The 21,753-nt window shown below is 34.9% G+C and overlaps 1 protein-coding gene across 2 annotated transcripts in view; it reads left to right on the top strand.

Annotated features, from left to right (window-relative positions):
• The window catches only part of LOC149803092 (mitochondrial Rho GTPase 1-like), a 75,580-nt gene that overhangs the window by 44,864 nt on the left and 8,963 nt on the right, over positions 1 to 21,753 (top strand). The window contains exons 17-19 of one of the 2 annotated variants that reach the window (XM_089952681.1): positions 1,747 to 1,872; positions 5,370 to 5,566; positions 9,124 to 9,192. In XM_089952681.1, coding sequence (XP_089808807.1) covers positions 1,747 to 1,872; positions 5,370 to 5,566; positions 9,124 to 9,192 — 392 coding nt within the window. The remainder of the gene's footprint in view (positions 1 to 1,746; positions 1,873 to 5,369; positions 5,567 to 9,123; positions 9,193 to 21,753) is intronic. The other variant, XM_089952683.1, reaches the window with a different exon arrangement.

The raw sequence follows: 21,753 nt of genomic DNA, 5'->3' as shown, positions 1-21,753 counted from the left end.
GAAGGGTAAATGTGGTAGAGTGTGGATGGATAATATAATCAATGGAGAAAGGAAATTTTTGAGTAAATTATGTTTCTCAAAAGTATAGTTACCTGATTACATTACTGTGAAACCCTGCCACACCTCCCAAAAAATGTGAGCAACCTCATTGATGTTCTGCTCAAGTTCAAAGTAAATAACATCCAATATATGAGTGGCCAACTAGTGATGACAATGAGAGGTGATTATATTGATTTCTTGAAGTGTTTCTTCTGTCGATGCTGTTTTAGTATGATATATAAATGGGAAAGACAGCATTTGTCATCTTTCTGGAAGGTCTGGATTTTAGAGATAACTAAGTTTATTTTCTTTTATTAGTGCAATGATGTAAGTATACTCAGAGAAAGAATTTACGTTAAAATTTCTTTTCTTTGATGCTGTTTTAGGTAGAGTCATGAAATCTTATTGGTTTATTCATTGTTGATTTACTGCTATTGAAGATAACAGATCGAAAACTTTTTTGGATATACCACTTACATACAGTAGAACTTAGATTATCCGGCATCCGATTAACCATCAGGGCATTGTATGTCAAAATATGTAAAACAGATACATGTACATTTGTAGATATTATGATTTTTTTGATGACCTGATCTATTGCATAATATTTGTAATGTTCATATTCTGTTATCCATCTATTCTCGTATCCGTCAGGGTCTCAGACCCACACCCTGAAGTTCTGCTGTACTCTACAGCCGGTAATGATCAACATCTCTGTTTAAATGGGAGTTCAGGTATTTTTAACTTCATTTATTATATTTCCTCCAATTCGAATTTAGATATTATGGCCTCATAGTCATAATTCTGGAATATTCTACTCTTCTGAGAAAATCCCCCCTCAAAGTGCTGCCCCAGCTTTGGAATATGATGCAGTCTCTTTGCTACACAGCTGCTACATAGCATAATGAATTACCAATGTGTGTAATCTGGCATGGCAGTATTTATGTTTTGCATTACAGAAATTAGCTATGTCAATACTTTTCACTATACAATGATGTAACTTTCTGCATTGAGCTATTTATCTCTGACAGAAGGGAAGATGAGAACAGATTGGATGTGAAGGCGTTCCCTCCAATCAGTTGGGGGATTCAAGTCTCCCCTTGTCTATGACCAATTTTATTACTATTGTAACTCGTCAGAGGGAATAATTCGGGTTGATTCATATGTTCAACTGATCACTTTGTTATGTCAGTGAGAGGTTTATATACCCCTTTGTTGCCTGTGAAACCAAATTTGCTACTGGTAATGTCTTGTGACCAAAGTTGTAGCGATTTATTATTGTAGCATCTGGGTTCTGAAATAAACCGTTATCTCATAGCCAGGTTTTCAATATTTAGAGAAATATGATTTTAAAGAGGGGTATAAATAAAGATATATGACTAGAAAACTCGTATGCATTTTTTATTTTTGATTTACAGGCACTTTGTTCGCTATATTATAGAATCACAAAGTTAATTTCTGTAATGCAAAACATTATGCCGCCATGTTATTGAACAGATTACACACATTGGTAATTCATTATGCTATGTAGCAGTTGCATGAACAATCATGAAACTTTATGGGAGCATTTATCTAGAGGGATGTTTCTCAAAAAGTAGATAGTGACCTGGTTTTCTTTCTCCATTGGCTTTGCTGTTTTGTGGAATTCTTGTATTTATTGTACATATTGATTACTAAGAGATACGATACATATTTCTGTATTGGTAGCTCCATGAGGTAGATGTTGCAGTGGCAGACATGCTGTCCCCTACAGAGACTAACTGTGATGTAGCCTGCCTCCTTTATGATGTCAGAAACCCAAGGTCCTTTGAGTTCTGTGCTCGCATGTACATGGTGAGTTTTGTCTTAATTTTACTCATATGTATTATGGTTTTGGTACTAAAAGACAGGAGAACCATTAGTAATTACTTTTTTGAATTTTCATTCTGTCTGTCTGTTTGTCCTTCAGCCCATTTGTTAATATCTTTTAACCATCATAGCTTAGAAAGATGTTTTTACGTAGTCAGGGCCTATTATTTGCTTTTCCAATATTTTATATTTTTGTTTTGTTTTATTTATTTCTTCATTTGTTCCTTTATGCTTGATGAGGGCATGTTGATTTATCACATATGTCCTTTGCACATCTGTATAATGTTGCTTATGTCTGCTGGTCCATGAAAACTTGTTAGCAGAATTTTGGTGTGTGTGTAATTTGGATTTTTAACATAGCTTTAAAACGATTCAGTCATATCGCTACGATATCTGCAGTGTGTCAGTTTATAGTGATGTCTAGCACTGGGGCATCATGCCACATACATGTAGCATGATGTCCCACCTAGTCACATTATCCTGACACCAGGCCAACCAGTCCTAACACTAACTTCTTAATGCTGAGCGCCAAGCGGGGCAGCTGTTATTACCATTTTTGTAAGTCTTTAGTATGACTTGGCTGGGGATGAAACCCACGAACTCCCACATCTGAGGCAGATGCTCTAACCACTAGGCCACCGGAGCAGTCACAGAATTTGGTTGGCATGTTTATAAGCATATGTTGATGACACTATAAAATTGCCTTGGTACTGAAGAAATATTATTTAGCTCCACTGGTGATAAGCCAGAAGAGCTTATGGGATGGTCTGTTGCCTGCCGTCCTTCATCTGTCCATCCAGAAGTTGTCACTACTCCTAAACTACTTGGAGGATTGCCAAGAAACTTTACACACATTCATCCCATGGTCAAGTTGGTTCTAAATGAAATTGGAGCTGCTCGGACATCATGTTATTGCTACTTCTTTGGATCTACATCCAGCAATTGTGATTTGAATTGACACTGTCATGACTTCTAAGGTGTGCACCTCTGTCCTCCTTCAGTGAAGAGAATGGAGTTTGGCCACTTCAGGATCACTCTTTACATCATTCTCCTAGAGATAAAGGCCATAATGGATGACTTTTAATCAGGTCTGGAAAGTGGGAACTAAGTTCATGGACCTCTGTCATTGTCAGCAAATTTACTTAAAGTTAACATTTACGGCATTGTCAGTGTCCTAGCAGATTGACTGATCCAAAGGAATTGCCTGATTCACATCAAATGGGGCCATTGACACCTGGTCTTCAGTCAAATCTCTGTCCATGGTGGAGGGATCTTTTGTGGATCTGTTGGTGACAAGGTGGAAAGCCAATCTTATGATCCTTTTCTGTTCAGTCCCAGATCCTAAAGCCATGGTAGTTGACACTCTTTCTCTGCATTGGAATGGGACTAAATGCATATCCCTTTTCCCCAACTCCTCTGATTTCCAAAATCTTGAAGAAGACAATTGATTTGGAGTGCTGTCAAATCCTGATTGCTGCCCTCCAGTAGGGGAAAAATCATGGATAAGTGACCCATTAAATTTGGCAGTTTAGATTTCCAGGAAGATCATTCCACCTCCTGTCTGTTCAGACACCCTTGAACACAGGTTATTTTTTCTCCAGGACCAGATTTGCTGAAGCTGTACACATATCAAACAGCACAAAGAAAGAATCAGTTCATGGGTCAAGTAGAGACAGAATTGCTTGAGCTTGGGCTGAAATTTTACAAGGATAAATGGAAAGTGTTCTATGAGTAGAGTGAACACAGAATCACATTTCTCCCTTTAATTAATTAGTATCAGATAGCCAACTTCCTCCTGTAGCTGTTTGAGGCAAAAATTATTAGCTCCAATTGCACTCAAGAGCTACCTTTCTGTGATTTACAATTTTTCACCATCATGTTAGCAAGCATACAAGTCAGAAAAAAGACTGCTCTGACCTTCTTGTGAACTCTGACTTGTCCAAACCGAAGGTTGTGGCCCTTTATCCAACTTTTATTAGTTCTGACATGGTCGAATAAAACATGTTTCAAACCATTGTCTGGAGCTGTCTTGACTCACATCTTGTACAAAACTTTCTTCCAAGTCATTTAACTACAGCAGGCAAAATCAAGTGCGATATGTACCTTGTTGGCCAACTTTGATTTGTATGCAGTTCTGCCACAATGGCTTGGATTTGCTTGTGATGGTCCCTGCTTTCTTTACCAAGAACAGGCTCTTTTCATAGGAAAAGTCGGTCCTTGGTCTTGAAATCATCTGCAGTAAGGCCAGTATGTATAGTCTTTAATGCAAATTACTCCCATCAAATCCTACACCAAAATATAAAGAGAACTAAAAGTTCTTTTAACAGAACATGAGATATAGGATGTCTTTATTAAATAGCCAGTATAATCAGTGTCTTTGAAAATCTAACCCTATGCAAAATATGAAAGTGTTGAGTGCCATCTTAAAGCAAATATGAAATGTTGTGCAATTTTTTTTTAAAAAAGCATATGATGTTCTCAGCAAAATGGTACACTAACATTGATTTTATGCATGAAAGTAAGCTAATTATGCTTAGTTTGCTCTTGCTTACACAATATGACTTGTGGCAGTATTGTGTGGGCATTGACCTTAATTATGGGGAAGTTAGAAGAAATCATAGTACACATGAGTGAAGTTTACATAAATTTAAAAGTGTTGCATTAAGTGAACGAAATATATAATGAACATGTTTGTTTTCATTCATTTGTAATGAAATTAAGAAATAAATGATGACTAAGCAAATTTGCTTTCTTCCAAATTCTATTCTTAGAAGAATAAGCAAACATTTAACCTTTGACCTTTTACCTCCATGAATCTGATACATTCCATCCATTTTTAAACTGTAATTTATTAGTGACATCTCAGGAATAATTATGGTAAGTTTCATGTTTCTGTCTTTTAGCATAACACTGGTTGCTATGTTGAGAAAATGCAATATGCATTTTTGAAATAGCTCACTTTTCATAATCAGGACAGGGTGGTTGGATTTGTGTGGGACTTTGCTACTACAGTCTTCCAGGCAATCCTCACTGTTATTACCCTGAAATGGCATGCACAACCATTTCAATAGAAGATTGACAGGATTTGACATTGATCACTCTGTACAAGGGGAGACCAGTCAAGTTGGCCCATAAAGCAAACAGGCATTATTTTAGCACTTGTCAAATAAAAACAAAATACTTGGCAAATGTCTTTTTTAGTTAAAATGGCTGCATATGTGAGGCCGTGGATGTGATCCTAATTTATTCAGTGTTATGTTAGAAAGATTTTGCTTCAAAATTTGGTATCTGCAGATACCTGTGACCATCAATGCTTAGCAAATTTTATACATACTGCAATGCCATATGGCTTGTACCATTTGAGTTTATTTATTTTAAATCTGTTTCCTTTGAAGAAATTCTTAAGTTGTAATAGTTTAATCAACTATTTCATTGATACTCTGCTACTCAACTGATAACATCTTTATTCCCATACTTTTCAGAAACATTTTATTGAAAGTCGAATCCCAACATTAATAGTAGCCACAAAAGTAGAACACCCTGAGGTACACCAGGATTATGAACTAACTCCTGCCCAGTTCTGCATCAAGTACAAACTACCACCACCTCAACGATTCACCTGTATCGATAAAGTGAACAAAGATGTTTATGTCAAATTGGCAACAATGGCTGCCTATCCGTAAGTAGTTAACTGGGTGCATGTTTTATTGTCAATTACTTTACCCAACATACATGTAAACTGGTTATTTTTGTTGTTACAAATTTTAGTTGTTTCATTTATATCTATGTTTATAAATGTATATTTGTTTGTAAGTGCATATTTACAGTGTATTTATCTTGTGTCCTGAGACAGTTGAATTTACAGGTCTCTTTTATTGTGAGCTGTAGAGACTGTCAGATTTGTGCAAATTAAATACAAATGTGTGGAATGGCATACGTTCTGTTCACATGATAACAGATCATGGATGAATACATTAAACAGATGCATCCACTAGAAAATCAAAATGATCAGCTTATACTTTTGAGTACCAGTCATTGCTGCTTTTCTCATTTCTTTAAAATAGAGACGTTGCTCTTAATCATCTAATTTGAATACAAAAACTTTTTAAAAAATCAAGTTTAACAATTTAAAATTATTGAGTGCACTTCACCATCAGCTCATGTCTTCTCCTGATGCAAAATTCAAAGACTAGGTTTCTTTGCCTATCATGCTGCTTGTAATAGTGCCAGCCAGTGTAAACTGTTTCAGATTAGCGTAATATATCCATACATTTAAATTTGACAAAAATTTGCATTTTTGTTTGTTTGCAAATTATTTGGTGATTGGAAATGAGACAGGATGCATCTGTGAAACCTGACAAAAACTATAATCCTTGAAAATACTGTTTAAAGAAAACATGATTTCTAGAGAATGGGGACAGAGGTGCATCCTTTATAAATGGGTAACCGTTTGCTTGTAACCTACGATCATGTCAGTTAGGTTTATATGAAAACAACGTACTTCTCACTGACATGTTTAGAAATTCACAAATTACGGACTAAAGGTGTTGATTATTTTAGAAGGAAATTTTTTTCAGTCAAAGGAGGAAAATCTTATACAGCATTTCATTTATTATTTATTTTAAAATACTTAAAAATAAAATATGCATTGGTGGTAATTTCTTTCACTTTATTTCTTCCTTCTCAGTTAGTGACTTCCAATGCCAGCTGTCTTAATAAAATGTTACATTAGTACAATTTTTTGTTTTCTTTCATCCTTGTCAGCTTCTAAAACCTCATAGAGACCACCTAATGCAGTTAATACAGCACATACAAGTATACAAAGTCAAGGGTTAACCTTTTCCTTGGTCTTCTTACAGCTTACAAACTGACAGTTTTATTTGATGCATCTGGAAGTAGTCTACTAACACAAGCCTCAACCAATTGGTCATCTTTTTTTCTGTTCACTTTTATTTAAATGGCATTGTGAATGTTCTTGTTACTATTAGGTGAATTAAGTTTGCGTAATGTCAGACAGCTAAGCTATTTAAATATGCAGATTATTTCATGCTAGTCCATAAATTAGTGGAATTTCTATTCAAAATAAATCACTTTAATGACTTATAAAACATTTTTTTTTACTTTGCTCAATTGATATTGATATCATTATGACCAAAATATTTGATCCTCCACTTTATTGCTTGCTTGGTCTAAGGGTAAATGTCACTCCCTGTCACGCAATAGTTCTGGGCTCAAATCCTGCAACATACTTATTTTGTTCCTCTTCAATTATAGTTTTCATTTGCTTTTTTTTTTTTTGCCTTGAATTAGGAAAGATAATTATGTTACTATTGATATTCTCCAAGCAAATACCAGGGCTTGTGTTTTATAAAATGCAGGAGAGCTGCTAAAATATTTACAACGTCATTGTTTACAACACATGTTATATATCAAAGTGGCAGAACCTGTAAAAATATCAGCATTTTTGAAAGGCAATTACCATGAAATCTGTGACAAAAATTGAGAAGTTCACTTAGAAAACATCTGGAAATCTTTGTTTTGAACAATATGATTGGGGAGAGCGATTAATTGCTCTCCTAGAAGCAACTTATTGAGCAAAATGGCGAATGAGAGCATTTGCACTCCTCAAAACACAATCCCTGGAATATACACAAATACATAAGAATCTAAATGGTGAATAGCTGATATTATCAGGTTGGATACTATAAGAAATCTGCTGTTTGAATCTGTCATACTAGCCAATACATTTGAGTAGAAAATTAAAATTTACTTTTTCCATGTGAGTAGCTGATATATTTCATCTCAAAGGTATCAAATTTGAATATTTTCACTTGTGGCTTTTCCAGTCTTGAAAATACTGACTTTTTTTACCCACTGAATGAAATATATCCATTACTCACTTGGTACAAGCAAATGTCCTCACTCCTCTAAGGATACCGCTCCAGTGGCCTTGTGGTTTGAGCATCCACCTCGGATGCGGGAGGTCATGGGTTTGAAACCTGACCAAGTCACACCAAAGACTTCAAAAAATGGTACTAGCAGCTGCCTTGCTTGGCGCTCGGCATTAAGAGGTTAGTGCTAAGACTGGTCGACCTGGTTTCAGGATAATGTGACTTGGTGGGACATTATGCTACATGTCTGTGGTATGATGCCCCAGTGCTAGACATAGCTATAAACTGCCACACTGCAGACATAGCAATATGACTGAAAAATTGTTAAAGCTACATTAAATGTCCAAAACACATACACACTCACTCTTAAAAGGATAAATAACTAAACTGAAGGTAATTTTTGTTACACTGTTTGTATATATTCTCATCATGATAGCAATTATGCAGAACAACATTCATTGCCAAGCCTTAGGTCAGTGAATTTACCAGCAAAAGAAAAGTATTATGCATGGATATTGTATTGCTCTATCAAACTTCCTTCACTCTTTCTTTATATCATTGCTTGAGTTCCATGAGAGGAGACTTTAATTGGTTGGTACATCACATGACATGTGATATTTATATACGTTGTATGATCATGATGTCATTGACTTGTACGCAACATCATAGCATCAAGTTCTATGCATCATGCATTTGAAATGGCATTTGTACAGTTAGTGCAAATGAAATTTCAGCTTTTTGGAGAAGATAATGTAAGAAAATAAATGTGCACCTTTTGTATTGATGAGGTGTTATGAACCTGTAAACCTATTGTATTGATGTATGAGGTTTAGTGGTTCATAAAACTTCATATTCATTTTACTAGAGGCCAATACTTATATACTATTTACAGACATACAGGTTAAGTTTTGTGTGCAGGTGCTGACTGATGAATGTTCTATGCAATTCAGACATAATTCATGTTCACCACTGCACCAATTAGATAATGTCTAGTGGACCATGGTCCAATTAATTCATACATAATGCATATTAATCAGTATGGTCCTTCCCAAAATGTACTTCATGCTTTACAAGACCATGATGCTCTCTACAAATGCTCCTTACCATATCTTCATATGTTAAAGTGTGCTACACTTTGTTAGTGAATATTGATGGTTGTCATGGTTCCTACAACTCAGTTCATTTGTATCTAGCTCCTTGACTGGTACACCTTCTTGAATTCAGGTCAGTTCTTCCATCTTTTTCATAGGATTATACAAGGTTTCATGTCACCAGTCATGCTTCAGTCCTGTGCAGCATTCACAACAACGTATTAATGGCACATGACTTTCATTCCTCTTTGCAGCAACCTCAAACGTTTGGTGCACATGCTTCTGGTTCATCAGCATCCACTGTGGCTCCAGGAACAGCTCAGGTCTTGAATCCTTCCTAGTTATTTTTTTGTGTCTGCAGTAGTGTTACATTGGTCACTGCTGCAACTGGCACTTTGCTACTGGCTGTATACTATGACTGGGCCTGCAGATTTTGTAACACCCTGTATCTTGCATGTTCCCAGACTAACACAAATTTAACAGTCTCAAACAGAGCCCTAAATTGTGGCGCATGTTCCTATCAGTATTATAATAAATGTGTGTTATGTTCATGAACAGAATGAAGTAGCTGATTTACTATTTATGAATATATTGGATTTTGTTTGGGAACTAAAATTATTCCCAATTTTTTTTAATGTGCCTAGGCAGAAGCCAGATATAGTAATCACTTTGACACCCATATGCATGTCCATGTATCTGTCCATACATCCATCCATACCCAAGATTAACCTCAGTTTTCAACTTTTTTAAATATACATGTATTATAGTTATATGGAAGTAGGGCTTGTCAAAAATTGTGTCTCTTATAATTCTGCTTGCAGTTAATTATGAATTCAGCTTGTTATTGAACAAGCTTACTCTGTGAAGGCATGTGCTAAAGATTGAGTGAACATTTTTACTCACCTGTTCATAAGGCCAAGTTTATGTTATAGTCCTGCATCTTTCATGTGTTATGGATCATCCTTCCATCAACAATTGCTTGTTACCCCAAATGGCAGCCATATTTCTGTTCCAATTTTGATCAAACCTGGGATGTGAATTTGTATCATCAAGATCTTGGACATGTTTGATAGCAAATAAGATTTGTCCATATTAATTATGTGATCTTGCATTATATTGGCAGAGCTTGTTCCCACTATAGAGGCCATATTTCTGGTCCAAGTGTGATCAAGCTTGGAATATTACCCTATATCCTCAAGATCTCGGGCAGTGAGAGCCATGCATATAAAAGGGGTGTTTGTGCATCGGATTGGTTGGGTTTATTTCTGGAGGTTATATTTCGGTTCATATTTTCATTGAAGTATGTATGTATGTGTTAGAATATAATGGATCACTTTGGTGGCCTAAATGGTTAGAGCATCCACCTCAGATGCGGGAAGTTGCGGGTTTAAACCCTGGCTGAGTCATACCAAAGACTTATAAAAATGGTACCAGCAGCTGCTTTGCTTGGTGCTCAGCTTTAAGACCAAATGAAGTAACCAATGATATTAATACACAGAATCGCAAGTGTAAGGTTACAGACTTATTCCCCTTGCTAAAACGATGGAAAAAAAAAAGGTTTTAAAAATAATTTTATATTGCTAAAAATAGAAAAACTTTTGAAATACTTTTTCATCATAACTACTGAATAATATTTTATCCTGTTTGACAGAAAGCATCCTGGCCTGAAGACCTTTCAGATTTATACAAATGGCAATTACATTACAAAACTTAAATAAACCTTTTAAATGAGTTTGTCTACGGAACCATCTAATAGAGTATAACCAAACCTAATAGAAAACATTCTGGCATAAAGTCATACCAGTTTTATGCATATGATTACAATCAGCCATCAAATATGGCCATGTTAGTAAAAATTTATAAACATTTTAGTGACTTCAGATGAAAAACTGCTCAACTAAATTTGACAAAACTTTACAGAAAGTATCTTTACATAATTACTTTCAAATTTGTTCAGTCCACTATCAAATATGGCTGCCATTCCAAACAAAAGAAAATCGGATGTAATAAGGGCGTCAGATGTATAAAAATTTTGCCAGTTTTCCATTTGATATGGTCACCATTACTAAAAACAAAATTTTTTAAAATAACTTGTCAGATTTTCAAAAAGACATTTTCACATGAAGGGATTTTAGGTTTGTACAAATTATGCCAATCTGCCTTCAGCTATTACAGTTGTTACAACAAGTAGAAAAACATGTACACAGCTTGATCTATTCAGAAACATTGAACAGAATTTGATCATCTTTGACCCAAAGCATCCTGGCAATTTCAATATTGGACAAAAAGTGCTGATATGCCATGAAATATGGAAGAAGATGCAAAAAAACATGTAGTAATCAAAAGCATTGGAACAAAATTTCAATAGAATAAACTGACCCGGATTTATTACATATGGCTGTTATGCATATATTTACCAGGTGAGCTGTTTTACCCATTTTTGCATTTTAGTTTTGACTTTTAAGCAAGATGGAGGAAAAGCCAATTCCTTTAGAAAATGAAATTTGGTGTGCATATTTCTATTTTTAAACAAATTACCTGATAAGATTTTCAGGTCATTACCACAAATTTGTAAATATTTTAAAAAAAAACTAATTTTGGGGAATCATACCTCAGTGTATCTCCTAAAGTGCAAGACAGTAAAAATATCTTGTTGATGTCAAAACTGGGAGTTAGACTGAGTAAGAAACAAACTTGGGTATCAAAACTGGGGGTTAGATAAAAAATTTGGGTTCTCTTCAGAGCAAATGATGGTAAATGGAAACACTACCTTTTCTGTTTTTAGAACCATCTACAAACAACATTACAGCTGTGGAAAAGCAAAATTCTAGTTAAGTTCGCTTTAGTGGTTTTGCAGATTGGCTTGTTTACGTTTTGTGTACTCTGTAAGCCACTGTATTGTACCTTTCATTGTTGTCAGTTTCTGTATATTTTTCCTTTAGGTAATTGACAACTTTTTTTGTCAAGATTATCACATGATAATATATTTCAAAAGATTGCATTGATAGTGTAGGTTAGGATTGTTTTTACCAGTAGTATCAGTGATGATTTTATCCATATTTTTGGAGGGGTATATAGTGTTACCAGTTTCCATCCATCTCTCATGTCACATCCTGTCCTGTCCATCTTAGTTTTTATTTTTGAGCAATAACTTTTGAAGGACTTAATGGAATGAAATCAAATTTGATACGAGGTTTTACATTAAGATGACCTTGGACCAATTTGATTTTAGCTGTTTAAGGGCAGTATTTTATCTTGTTTAGGCCGCTGTTTACACTACATTTCATTCCTGCTAGAACACTTTTGAAGGATGTCATGTGAAAGAGGTCTTGGATTGAAATCAAATTTGGTATGAAGATTCACTTTAACAAGCTCTGTGTTATGTGTGACTTACACCTTTTTCCAGCTGAATTCAATAGGTTTGTAGGCTGCATTTGACTTAAAACTTTGTCCTTCCATTTCGTTTTCACTCGTTAACTTTCTAAGAACTTCATACATTGAAATCACATTTATTATACTTTGCATAAAAAAGTCAGTTCTGGTTCAAGTTTTGTCACTTTGCAGAAAACTTGAGTTGTGAGTTTTATTTGACTTCAGACTTTATTGTTGCATTTTATTTAGGTGCATTTAACTTTGAAGGACTTAATGGACTAGAATCAGGTTTTGATGTTTCACAATTTTAAGTGGGAATTTTACAAAATTTTTGGCCCCAGTTTTACGTAACTTTGCCCCTAAACATCAACTAAATAACTTTTGTAGGACTTAGAGGATTTAAACCAAATCATGGGAATTATTGATGATCACTGAATTTCAGTGTTAACTCAATCTTTTTCTTGTTTAGACATGTCAAGCCCAAAGCCGAAATTTTCATTTAAATTATGAATGATGTAATTTGGTGTAGATTGAGAAACTAGTCAGTAACATGACATAAGCCATTAAGAAATTTTCCCTTAAAATATTGTACAAGCATCTTATTATTTGCCACAGCAAGAAGTGTTACAAGATCTGTAGACCATTCTTACATGTTGTCATAACTATTTATCCTAGAAACATAATTCTTTTTTTAATTACAAAATAGATACCGGTTTTGTTTGTAGTTGTACCTTGAGGAATTTTGTGACTTGTTTTGGTTTTTTTTTCTTTTCTTGATAGGATTGGAGCAGCTGACACCTTGCATGGCATTGTACCTTGTTTGCCCCATCCCCATTTTTTTGGTAGAAAATGGGAGAATTTAAAATGGGCCTGTCTGTCCTTCCATTCTTCCATCTGTCCCACAGTCATTCAACACAATAGCACACTTAATTACTAGATTTCATCCAAAATTTGTTATGTATTTAATGTGAATGAGCTCTTTTGTCATATATCAAGTTTCTCTTTTGCCAATAAATCCCTTGTTTCTATTGAATTTCAGCCAAATTGATATTGATTGGACCTTGGCTAAGTTGGATTGTCAGTCTTTTGTCATGATTTAGTTGAGTTATAGCTCCTGATTATCAAAATCAGCCACTTTCTTTTCTGCACAAAATAAATCCCTTGTTACTGTCGGATTTCGACCGTATTTGGTATCCTACTTAATATTGAAGAAACCTTAGCTGAGTTGTATTGTCGGTATTTTTGTATCATCTTTTAGCACAGTTAAAACAATGGTTATCAGACTCACCCCCCTGTTTAAAGCTCTGCTGAGTAAAATGTAGTGAGTGGGGGCCCTTTGTGATGTACCCATAGCTTAGTGTTCTGTTTTTTTTTTTTTTAGTTCAGCCATATTTGGTATGTAGTTTCATATTGATGAGATCAAGGCAAGAGTTCTGTCATCAGCCTTCATTGTCATAGTATGTCAGAGCAATATCCTAATTGTCAAACACTTACTTTCATTTCTGTATGATAACTCTCTTGATTATGTTTGCATTTTAGCCAAGTTTAGTATGAAGTTTGACATTGATGGAACCTTTGCTGGATTAGCCATCAGCTTTCGGCATTGTTCAACAGAGGTATGGCCTCTGATTGTCTGATCCACCCACTTCCTTTTCTGCACAATAAATTTCATGTTTTTACTGGAGTTCAATCTGATTTGATATGCTGCCTGATACTGATGGGACCTTGACTGTGTTTGATTATCAGCCTTTTATTTCATTGTTTATCAGAGTTTTAGCTTAGTTGTCAGATCAGTCCACTTTCATTTCTGCATAATCCATTATTTTTGCATTTCGGTCAGTCTTAGTATGCAGATTGATACTAATGAGACTTTGGCTGGGTTCAGTTTTTAGCTTACTGAATCTTCATTTAGTAGTGTTATATCCCCTGCCTGTCAGACCCACCCACTTTTGCCTTTGCACAATTACTTCCTTAATTATTATTGAATTCATCAATATTTGGAAAACAACTGGATTTTCAAGGCACCTTGGCTGACTGATTTTCACTACTCTGCTTTCTCCTTTAGCAGAGGTATAGCCACTGATTGCCAAATTAGCCCATTTCATTTCAAAATAACTCCTTTATATACAATTGGATTTCAACCAGATTTCTTACACATCTTGATATCGATGTGACATTAACTGAGGCTGGTCATCGGCATTTTACATTGTTATCTAGTAGAGGTATAGCCCCAGGTTGTTGGACTCGTTTACTTTCATGCTTAGTAAATTTTAATTGGATTTCAACCAAATTTGGTACATATTTTGACATTGATGTGACCTTGGCTGAGTTCATTAGTCAGTGTTCTGTGTCTTGTAGCCGAGTTTTGAACCCTGATTCTTGTACCTAGGTGTTACTCTAAAATCAGTTGGGCAAGGGACACTGTCTTTTGTCCGACAGCCATTGAGGACACACAGAATAGGGAGGGTGCAAGTAGTAGTTGTCATAATACATGGACAAGAAAGCTTTTATTTCTATACATAAGAGACATTCTCATAGGATATTAAATAAATTTGTTAGGCATCCTGACATTATTGGGACCTTTTTCGTAGTTTCTTAGGTTCATGTTTGGCATGAAGTATCTTTTAAGAGTTATGGACCCTGTTTACCAGATTCACTTTGCTTACTAACTCCATTGGTATGCAGCATTATGTTAATAACACCTTGGCTTTGTTGGATTTTTAGCTGTACTGGTCATAGACAAGAAAAGGTTATGGGATGGTCTGTTGTACATCATCTGTCCATTAGCCCAAGTTTGTTATTGCTACGCTGAAGAAACTACCTTGAAGATTGCGTTGAACCTTTACACTTTCATCCCGAGGTCTAGTCCTAAATGAAAATTGTGCTCATCTAACAATCTAATATAGCCACTACGGTAGCCATCTTGAAAATCTTGTCATTGCTAATGCTCATGAATGGGTTGTTATATCAACATGGGGTTGTCACTAGAAGACTTCTTATGATGTTTTGCTAAATAAAATTGTCACTGATCTGACACCCATCCAATATGGGCGTAACAGCAGCCAGCTTGAAAATCATGTTATACCCCTCCTTAATGGATGGTCATCAGCATGGGATCTTCAGTAAAAGACTTCTAAGGATGTCTAACTGTCCTAAATAATATAATGCTGATTTGACATCCAATATGGTTGACATAGGAGTCATCTATACGGAATTGAAAGTCATTTTGATGTAGGATTTTCACCAGAATTGTTGTAATGTCCAGTTGGTCTTAATTGAAAATGCTGCAAGTCTGATGATCAATATGGCTACCACAGTAGCCATCTTGAAAATTGCTGTTATTGCTACTCCTTCTAACTGGAAGTAATAGTTTGAAAACATTGTCTCTACACCTCTCTAATTGGATGGCTGTATCAACTTTGAGTTTTCACCAATATACATCTGGGGCCCTGGGTGGCCAAGTGGTCTAAAACACTCTTTTTTTTAACCAATCACTGCCACCTCTGGCCATGTTGGTTTGAATCTTTGGCTCGGCCTATGTGAATATTTGAGAAAGCTTGCCAGCAGCTTCCAGTAGGTCACTGGTTCTTACTGGGGTTTTCCTTGATTTTTCTGCCACCAGTTATACTGGCCGCCTATCATTTGCTGGAAAATGACATTAAACCAACAACACCACCAACAATCAGTAGAAATCTTATGACACCTAGTTGGTACTAAATGAAAATGGTGCCAGTTGTACATCTAATATGCTGCCACAATGACTGTCTTAAAAATCTTTTGTCACTAATTCCCCAGAATTGATGGATGACCATAATGCCATGATGTTTTCACCAAGACTTCAAATGATGTATACTTTTTCGTAAATTAAACTGGTACTAATCTGATATTAGATAGGTGTACCATGGCAGCTAACTTGAAAATATTTTATTGCTGAAGAATATCAGAGATGGTTTTAACACTCAATATTTTAATGGATGAAATGGTCTTATCTTGAATTCATAGAAACTCTTTTTTCCCAGTAGAGCATTAGTTGCATCAAGGGACTCTTGTTAAATGCAATATCTGCATCAGCAGAGTTATAGTATCTAACCGTTGGACCCACCCACTATTGTTTCTTTACATTAATTCACTTAATTATTATCAGATTTCAAGAAAATATATGCTGCCCAATATTGTTGTAACTTAATCAGGAGCTGATTATTGGTCTTGTGATGTTTAGTGAAGTTAAGGCCACTGAATTTTGGACCTTCCTGATTGATACAACTTTATGTTGATGAAATGTCAGTTGGGTTCCAATGTCATTGTTCTACAGCATCTACAGTCTTCCTTAACAAATTTACCTCATTTACTGTATCACCATTGTTACCTCCGTGAAACTTTGCTTTCCAAAAGTGGGGGGGAGATGTCCAAAATTTGCTTGTTGTTTGCATGGCAGCAGAATGTATTGTTTATTTTGTTCTCATATAAAACAGGGTACTAATTTTATAAGAGTTTTTAATGACCAATGAAACCAATTTTATTAGCATGAATATAACTAGTGAAATGTGGTTTAACTTAAGAATCAGAATCACTCCATAACAAACATATAAATTCAATCCCCTCATTGCATTAAATGGTTCCTATCAACATTTTGATTAGAGATCACCCTATTTAATGAAGAAGTAACATATATAAGAAGATGGAAAAATACATTGCCACACTTTATTCCCTCAAATAATAATTCTGTTGAAATACAGCGTACCTAATGCACTCGAATGAGATCTTCTCAGTACTTTATCCTCTTGAACATTTTTGTTAAATTCTTTAAGAGCTGAATATTTATTGATAGAATAAAACAACAAATAACGGGCCACAATCCTTCTGTATGTATCCAATTACGGATTGCCAACTCCACTCATCTGTCCATTGCCACTGGCTAGGTATGATTGTTGCATAATTTTGTAGCCAGTCTGTGTATTTTTAACATGGCTTATTAGAGTATTTCTGACACCTTCTTGACTGGCACTATATAAAATATAATTATTAAAACAGTAATAACTTTAACTTTGTGATTAAATTTTCCTCTGATTTTCAGTTTATACCGAAATATTTATTTTGCTTTCAGTAGAGGTTTTACATTGATAATTTTTTATATATATTTGCTTATAAGTTGATTCCAACTCCAAACTGCACAGACTCAGATCTGCCAGTGCATTATGCAGATCTTCGTCTATGCAGTATGTTAGAAGTAAGCAATAGAATAAACAACATAGACTTTGATCTGCCAATGCATTATGGTTCCATTCTACAGTTTAACATTTTGCACAAGGTCTGATTCTTGAAGAAAAAGAATTTGCCAGGTTGTCCTCACTGATTATCCTGGTCATTTAAATGGATCTTGTATTAAATATTGTTAAAATAATTTTAATTCTCTTTATTTTTGTGCATGATTGTTGGGTGTAATTTGGGTTTTAGAGTATATGGCTTGACCTTACTTGAGATATGCACTGCTCGAGACTGCAAGCTCCACTTGGTCATTTCACTTGAGGAAAAAAATGAACCAATTACTTCTTGTACTTTTCACATATTTTTTAAGTCATTCATTGCACTGTCAGAACTGGTATTCATCTGATCTGGCCAAATTATTTTTCACAGTTTTTGTAAGTGCTGAAGTTGTCTACTTTGATCTAGTTTAGGCTCACTTATTGAGCACATGGTAGCAGTTATTTTATCATCTGTGTGCTTTACATATTGCATAATGTCCATAATTAAAACATATAAAGAAATTTCAGTCTAAGTACATGGAAGTAGCATAGAGTGAATGTTGCCAGTGCAGAGAGCTTCACTTTATACCAGTCTCCACCTCAGAGGTACATAATAACTGTAAATCGGTTCCTTTGTGATGCCAGATCTATGTTTATGTTTTTTTGCAGTTGGACTTCACTTTTAAGCATGCATACAAACACACACACATACATAAGATCATGATAGAATGCTACCATTTTTTAGGTTTAACCATGTATCATTGCAGTATTATTATTGTGTGTAGCAAGATTAATTGTCCCTCATTAATTTTGTCAAATAAATCTTACACATCTCAGTAATATGTATGTTAGGAATTTGTTATTTTTAATCATGTTTACTTGACTACATTCATAATGATACTTATATTAATCAGGCGTACGTGGAAGTAATGCATGCATAATGATACTGATATTAATCAAGCAGACCTGAAAGTAATGCATGCATAACGATACTCATATTGATCAAGCAGACTTGAAAGTAATGCATGCATAACGATACTCACATTAATCAAGCAGACCTGGAAGTATTGCATGCAAAATGATACCCATATTAATCAAGCAGACCTGGAAGTAATGCATGCAAAATGATACCCATATTAATCAAGCAGACCTGAAAGTAACACATGCATATATTAATCAAGCAGACCTGGAAGTAACACATGCATATATTAATCAAGAAGACCTGAAAGTAACACATGTATATATTAATCAAGCAGACCTGGAAGTAACACATGCATATATTAATCAAGAAGACCTGAAAGTAACACATGTATATATTAATCAAGCAGACCTGGAAGTAACACATGTATATATTAATCAAGAAGACCTGAAAGTAACACATGTATATATTAATCAAGCAGACCTGGAAGTAACACATGCATATATTAATCAAGAAGACCTGAAAGTAACACATGTATATATTAATCAAGCAGACCTGGAAGTAACACATGCATATATTAATCAAGCAGACCTGGAAGTAACACATGCATATATTAATCAAGCAGACCTGGAAGTAACACATGCATATATTAATCAAAAAGATCTGGAAGTAATACATGCATTATGATACCCATATTAATCAAGCAGGGGGCCCCAGAGTTGCCGAGTGGTCTAAAGCGCTCTCCATCACGGATCACTGCAATCTCACCTCTGTCTGCGTGGGTTCAAGTCTTTGGCTTGGCCAGTGTGGATATGTGAGAAAGCTTGCTGGTAGCTTCTCATTGGTCGATGGTTCTATCTGGGGTTTTCATGGGTTCTTCCTCCACCATTAATACTGGCTGCCATGTATATCCTATCTTGTGCTGAAAAATGGTGCTAAACCATATAACAACAACATTAATCAAGCAGACCTGGAAGTAATGCATGCATAATGATACACATTGGCATACACTATACACACATATACACAAATAACATTACAGTTTGAAACTTACATATATACTACAAATATATGCCATCATCAAATAGTTTCACCTGACTTTACATGGATTTACATGACACATGCATCTGTATATACAAAAATGTATTACATAATGAACATCACACATAACTTTAGGGTATTAAAAAGGTCTGAAAATTGTAAGTAGAATTTTGAAGTAAAAGAATTTCCCCCGTTTTCCTTGCTTGTTTTCCTGATTATTTAAAACAGACCTAAAACACACTGATCTGCCACTCCCATTATGCAACAGCAGATCAGGGTCTATGTTGTATGCAGTTGGAGTTCACTTATATGCAAGTATATGCAGTATAAACTATTTGCACTTCATGCCATAACAACATTTAATGAATTTCTTAAAAATCAGGAAGAAGCATTTCTCATTGTGAGAACCTGCAGAAGTTGTGTGTCTTTGACATTTTTTGATATTTTGGTATAATTATACATTAGGTCTGAAGTTTATACACTGATATGCCTTTCTTGCCTGCTTTAGCATAAAAGCATTCATCTTTGTAAGCAATGTTTGAGTCTTGTTTTAGACATTTTTGAAAGTTACATATATTCATCAGTTGTTGTCTTGCCTGATTAAGTATCATGGTCAGCAATATTAAAGTTTGTATAAAACTTTATGAAAATCAAATGCATGAATTATACTGACAAGCATACTGGTATATATGCAGGTGGGATACTGGGTTCCATGGATCACTTTTACTGGAATAGAAGGGAATTCATTTTCTTGTGTATTCCAAAAAATTTCACAAATTGCTTGGAAATATCATTATCTTCTCAAATTTTGATCCCATTTATATTTTGGTTATATTTTATCAAATGGTCACACATGTAACTTTATTTGTTTAGTTCAGAATTTAGATTCAACCTTTTTTTGACTATACAGTATCAATATTCTGGTATTACTTGAGCCTTTGTTGTTAATGTCATGGTGAATACTTTACACAGACTTGAGTTCATTTTTTTTTTGTGGATATCAATTTTTGCGTTTTTTCTGAAAAGTGTTATTTTCGTCTGAACTTACACTTGGGATCAAGGTAAAGGTCACTTAAAGATTTCTGTTCATTGGGTCTTCAGATTAGTCGTTTGCAGCAACCACAGTGTCAACGAAAACAGGAGACACATAAAAGACTGTTTATTTATACCCTTGGTACTTAGTGCAAATTACTATTGAGAAACTACCACATCATAGCAAGGCAGGCTTCATACATGTCTTTTTTTTACATAGCTCTGTATGTGCCTTTGTGCCGTAAAATTTGTTTAAGTGTGTGTTTTTCAATTGGCCTCATAACAGGTTCTCAGTCAGTTATTTTGGTCCATGTTTGGTTGTAAAGACCAAATTCATGTTGAGTAATACAGTTGAACTTGGACCAGTAACAAGATTGGAAGAAAAACAGCCATTATATAAGATACAATTGACATACATGTGTGGGTTTATGTTTTTTTACAGCTTTTACCTTGAAGGATGCACATACAAAACCGAAACCTCAGTAAACCAAAACCCCTCAACATCGAAACAGATTTTGAATTTTTCACTTTAAAATATTCCATAAAACCAAAAATCAGTTGAAACTTGAAAAGATATTTAATTTCTTATACATGCTTAACAGGTTAATTACAGTTAACCAGTACTGTACTTGTCTGATCTGTCCTAGGGTACGCGAGATTGAAAAATCACTTGACATGTTCACTGATACAGATTAGAACTTATAATAGGCTTATCTTAAGTCGTTGCACCATACAAAAGAACTGTCTTTTAAGGATAATTACATGTATTAATAACTAAAATGCTTTGTATGTAAGCCATTTAAGAAAGACTTTGTTTATCTGCTGATCATCTAATTGTGACTGATGCTATTCATTTTGTAAATATGATTACATTGTTTACTTGTTTTTTAAACTAAATATCTGAGCTTTCTTACTAGGCATGTGGCCTATTTTTTGATACTTTGCCAATGCAGACCGACAAAGCTGTGTTCTTAAAGTCAGATTCATTCAGATGATTTCAGTAGAGAAGAATCATTACATGTATCTAAGAAGCCATGACAGTCGTTTGTCTTCACTCACGACATTGATGTTTTACATGCAACACTGGGTGAGAAATTGAAACCACTTGTAAACGACAAGGCTCAGAAACCCAGCTGTTTTAAGTATATTAATGTTACAAACTTGCCATGACATATGTAGCTAACAGGAAATTGTGGATGACTACACAGATGTTCATTAAATGGATTAGTAAATCTGGTACTGGTGTTGTGTGGTTTAACACCATTTTTCAGCACACA

Source organism: Sinohyriopsis cumingii, chromosome 3, assembly GCF_028554795.1.
Source record: "Sinohyriopsis cumingii isolate HCF-2022 chromosome 3, ASM2855479v2, whole genome shotgun sequence".
Classification (NCBI taxonomy): Eukaryota; Metazoa; Mollusca; class Bivalvia; order Unionida; family Unionidae; genus Sinohyriopsis; species Sinohyriopsis cumingii.
Note: the sequence above shows the minus strand (reverse complement) of the source record. Positions and strands in the feature narration are given on the sequence as shown.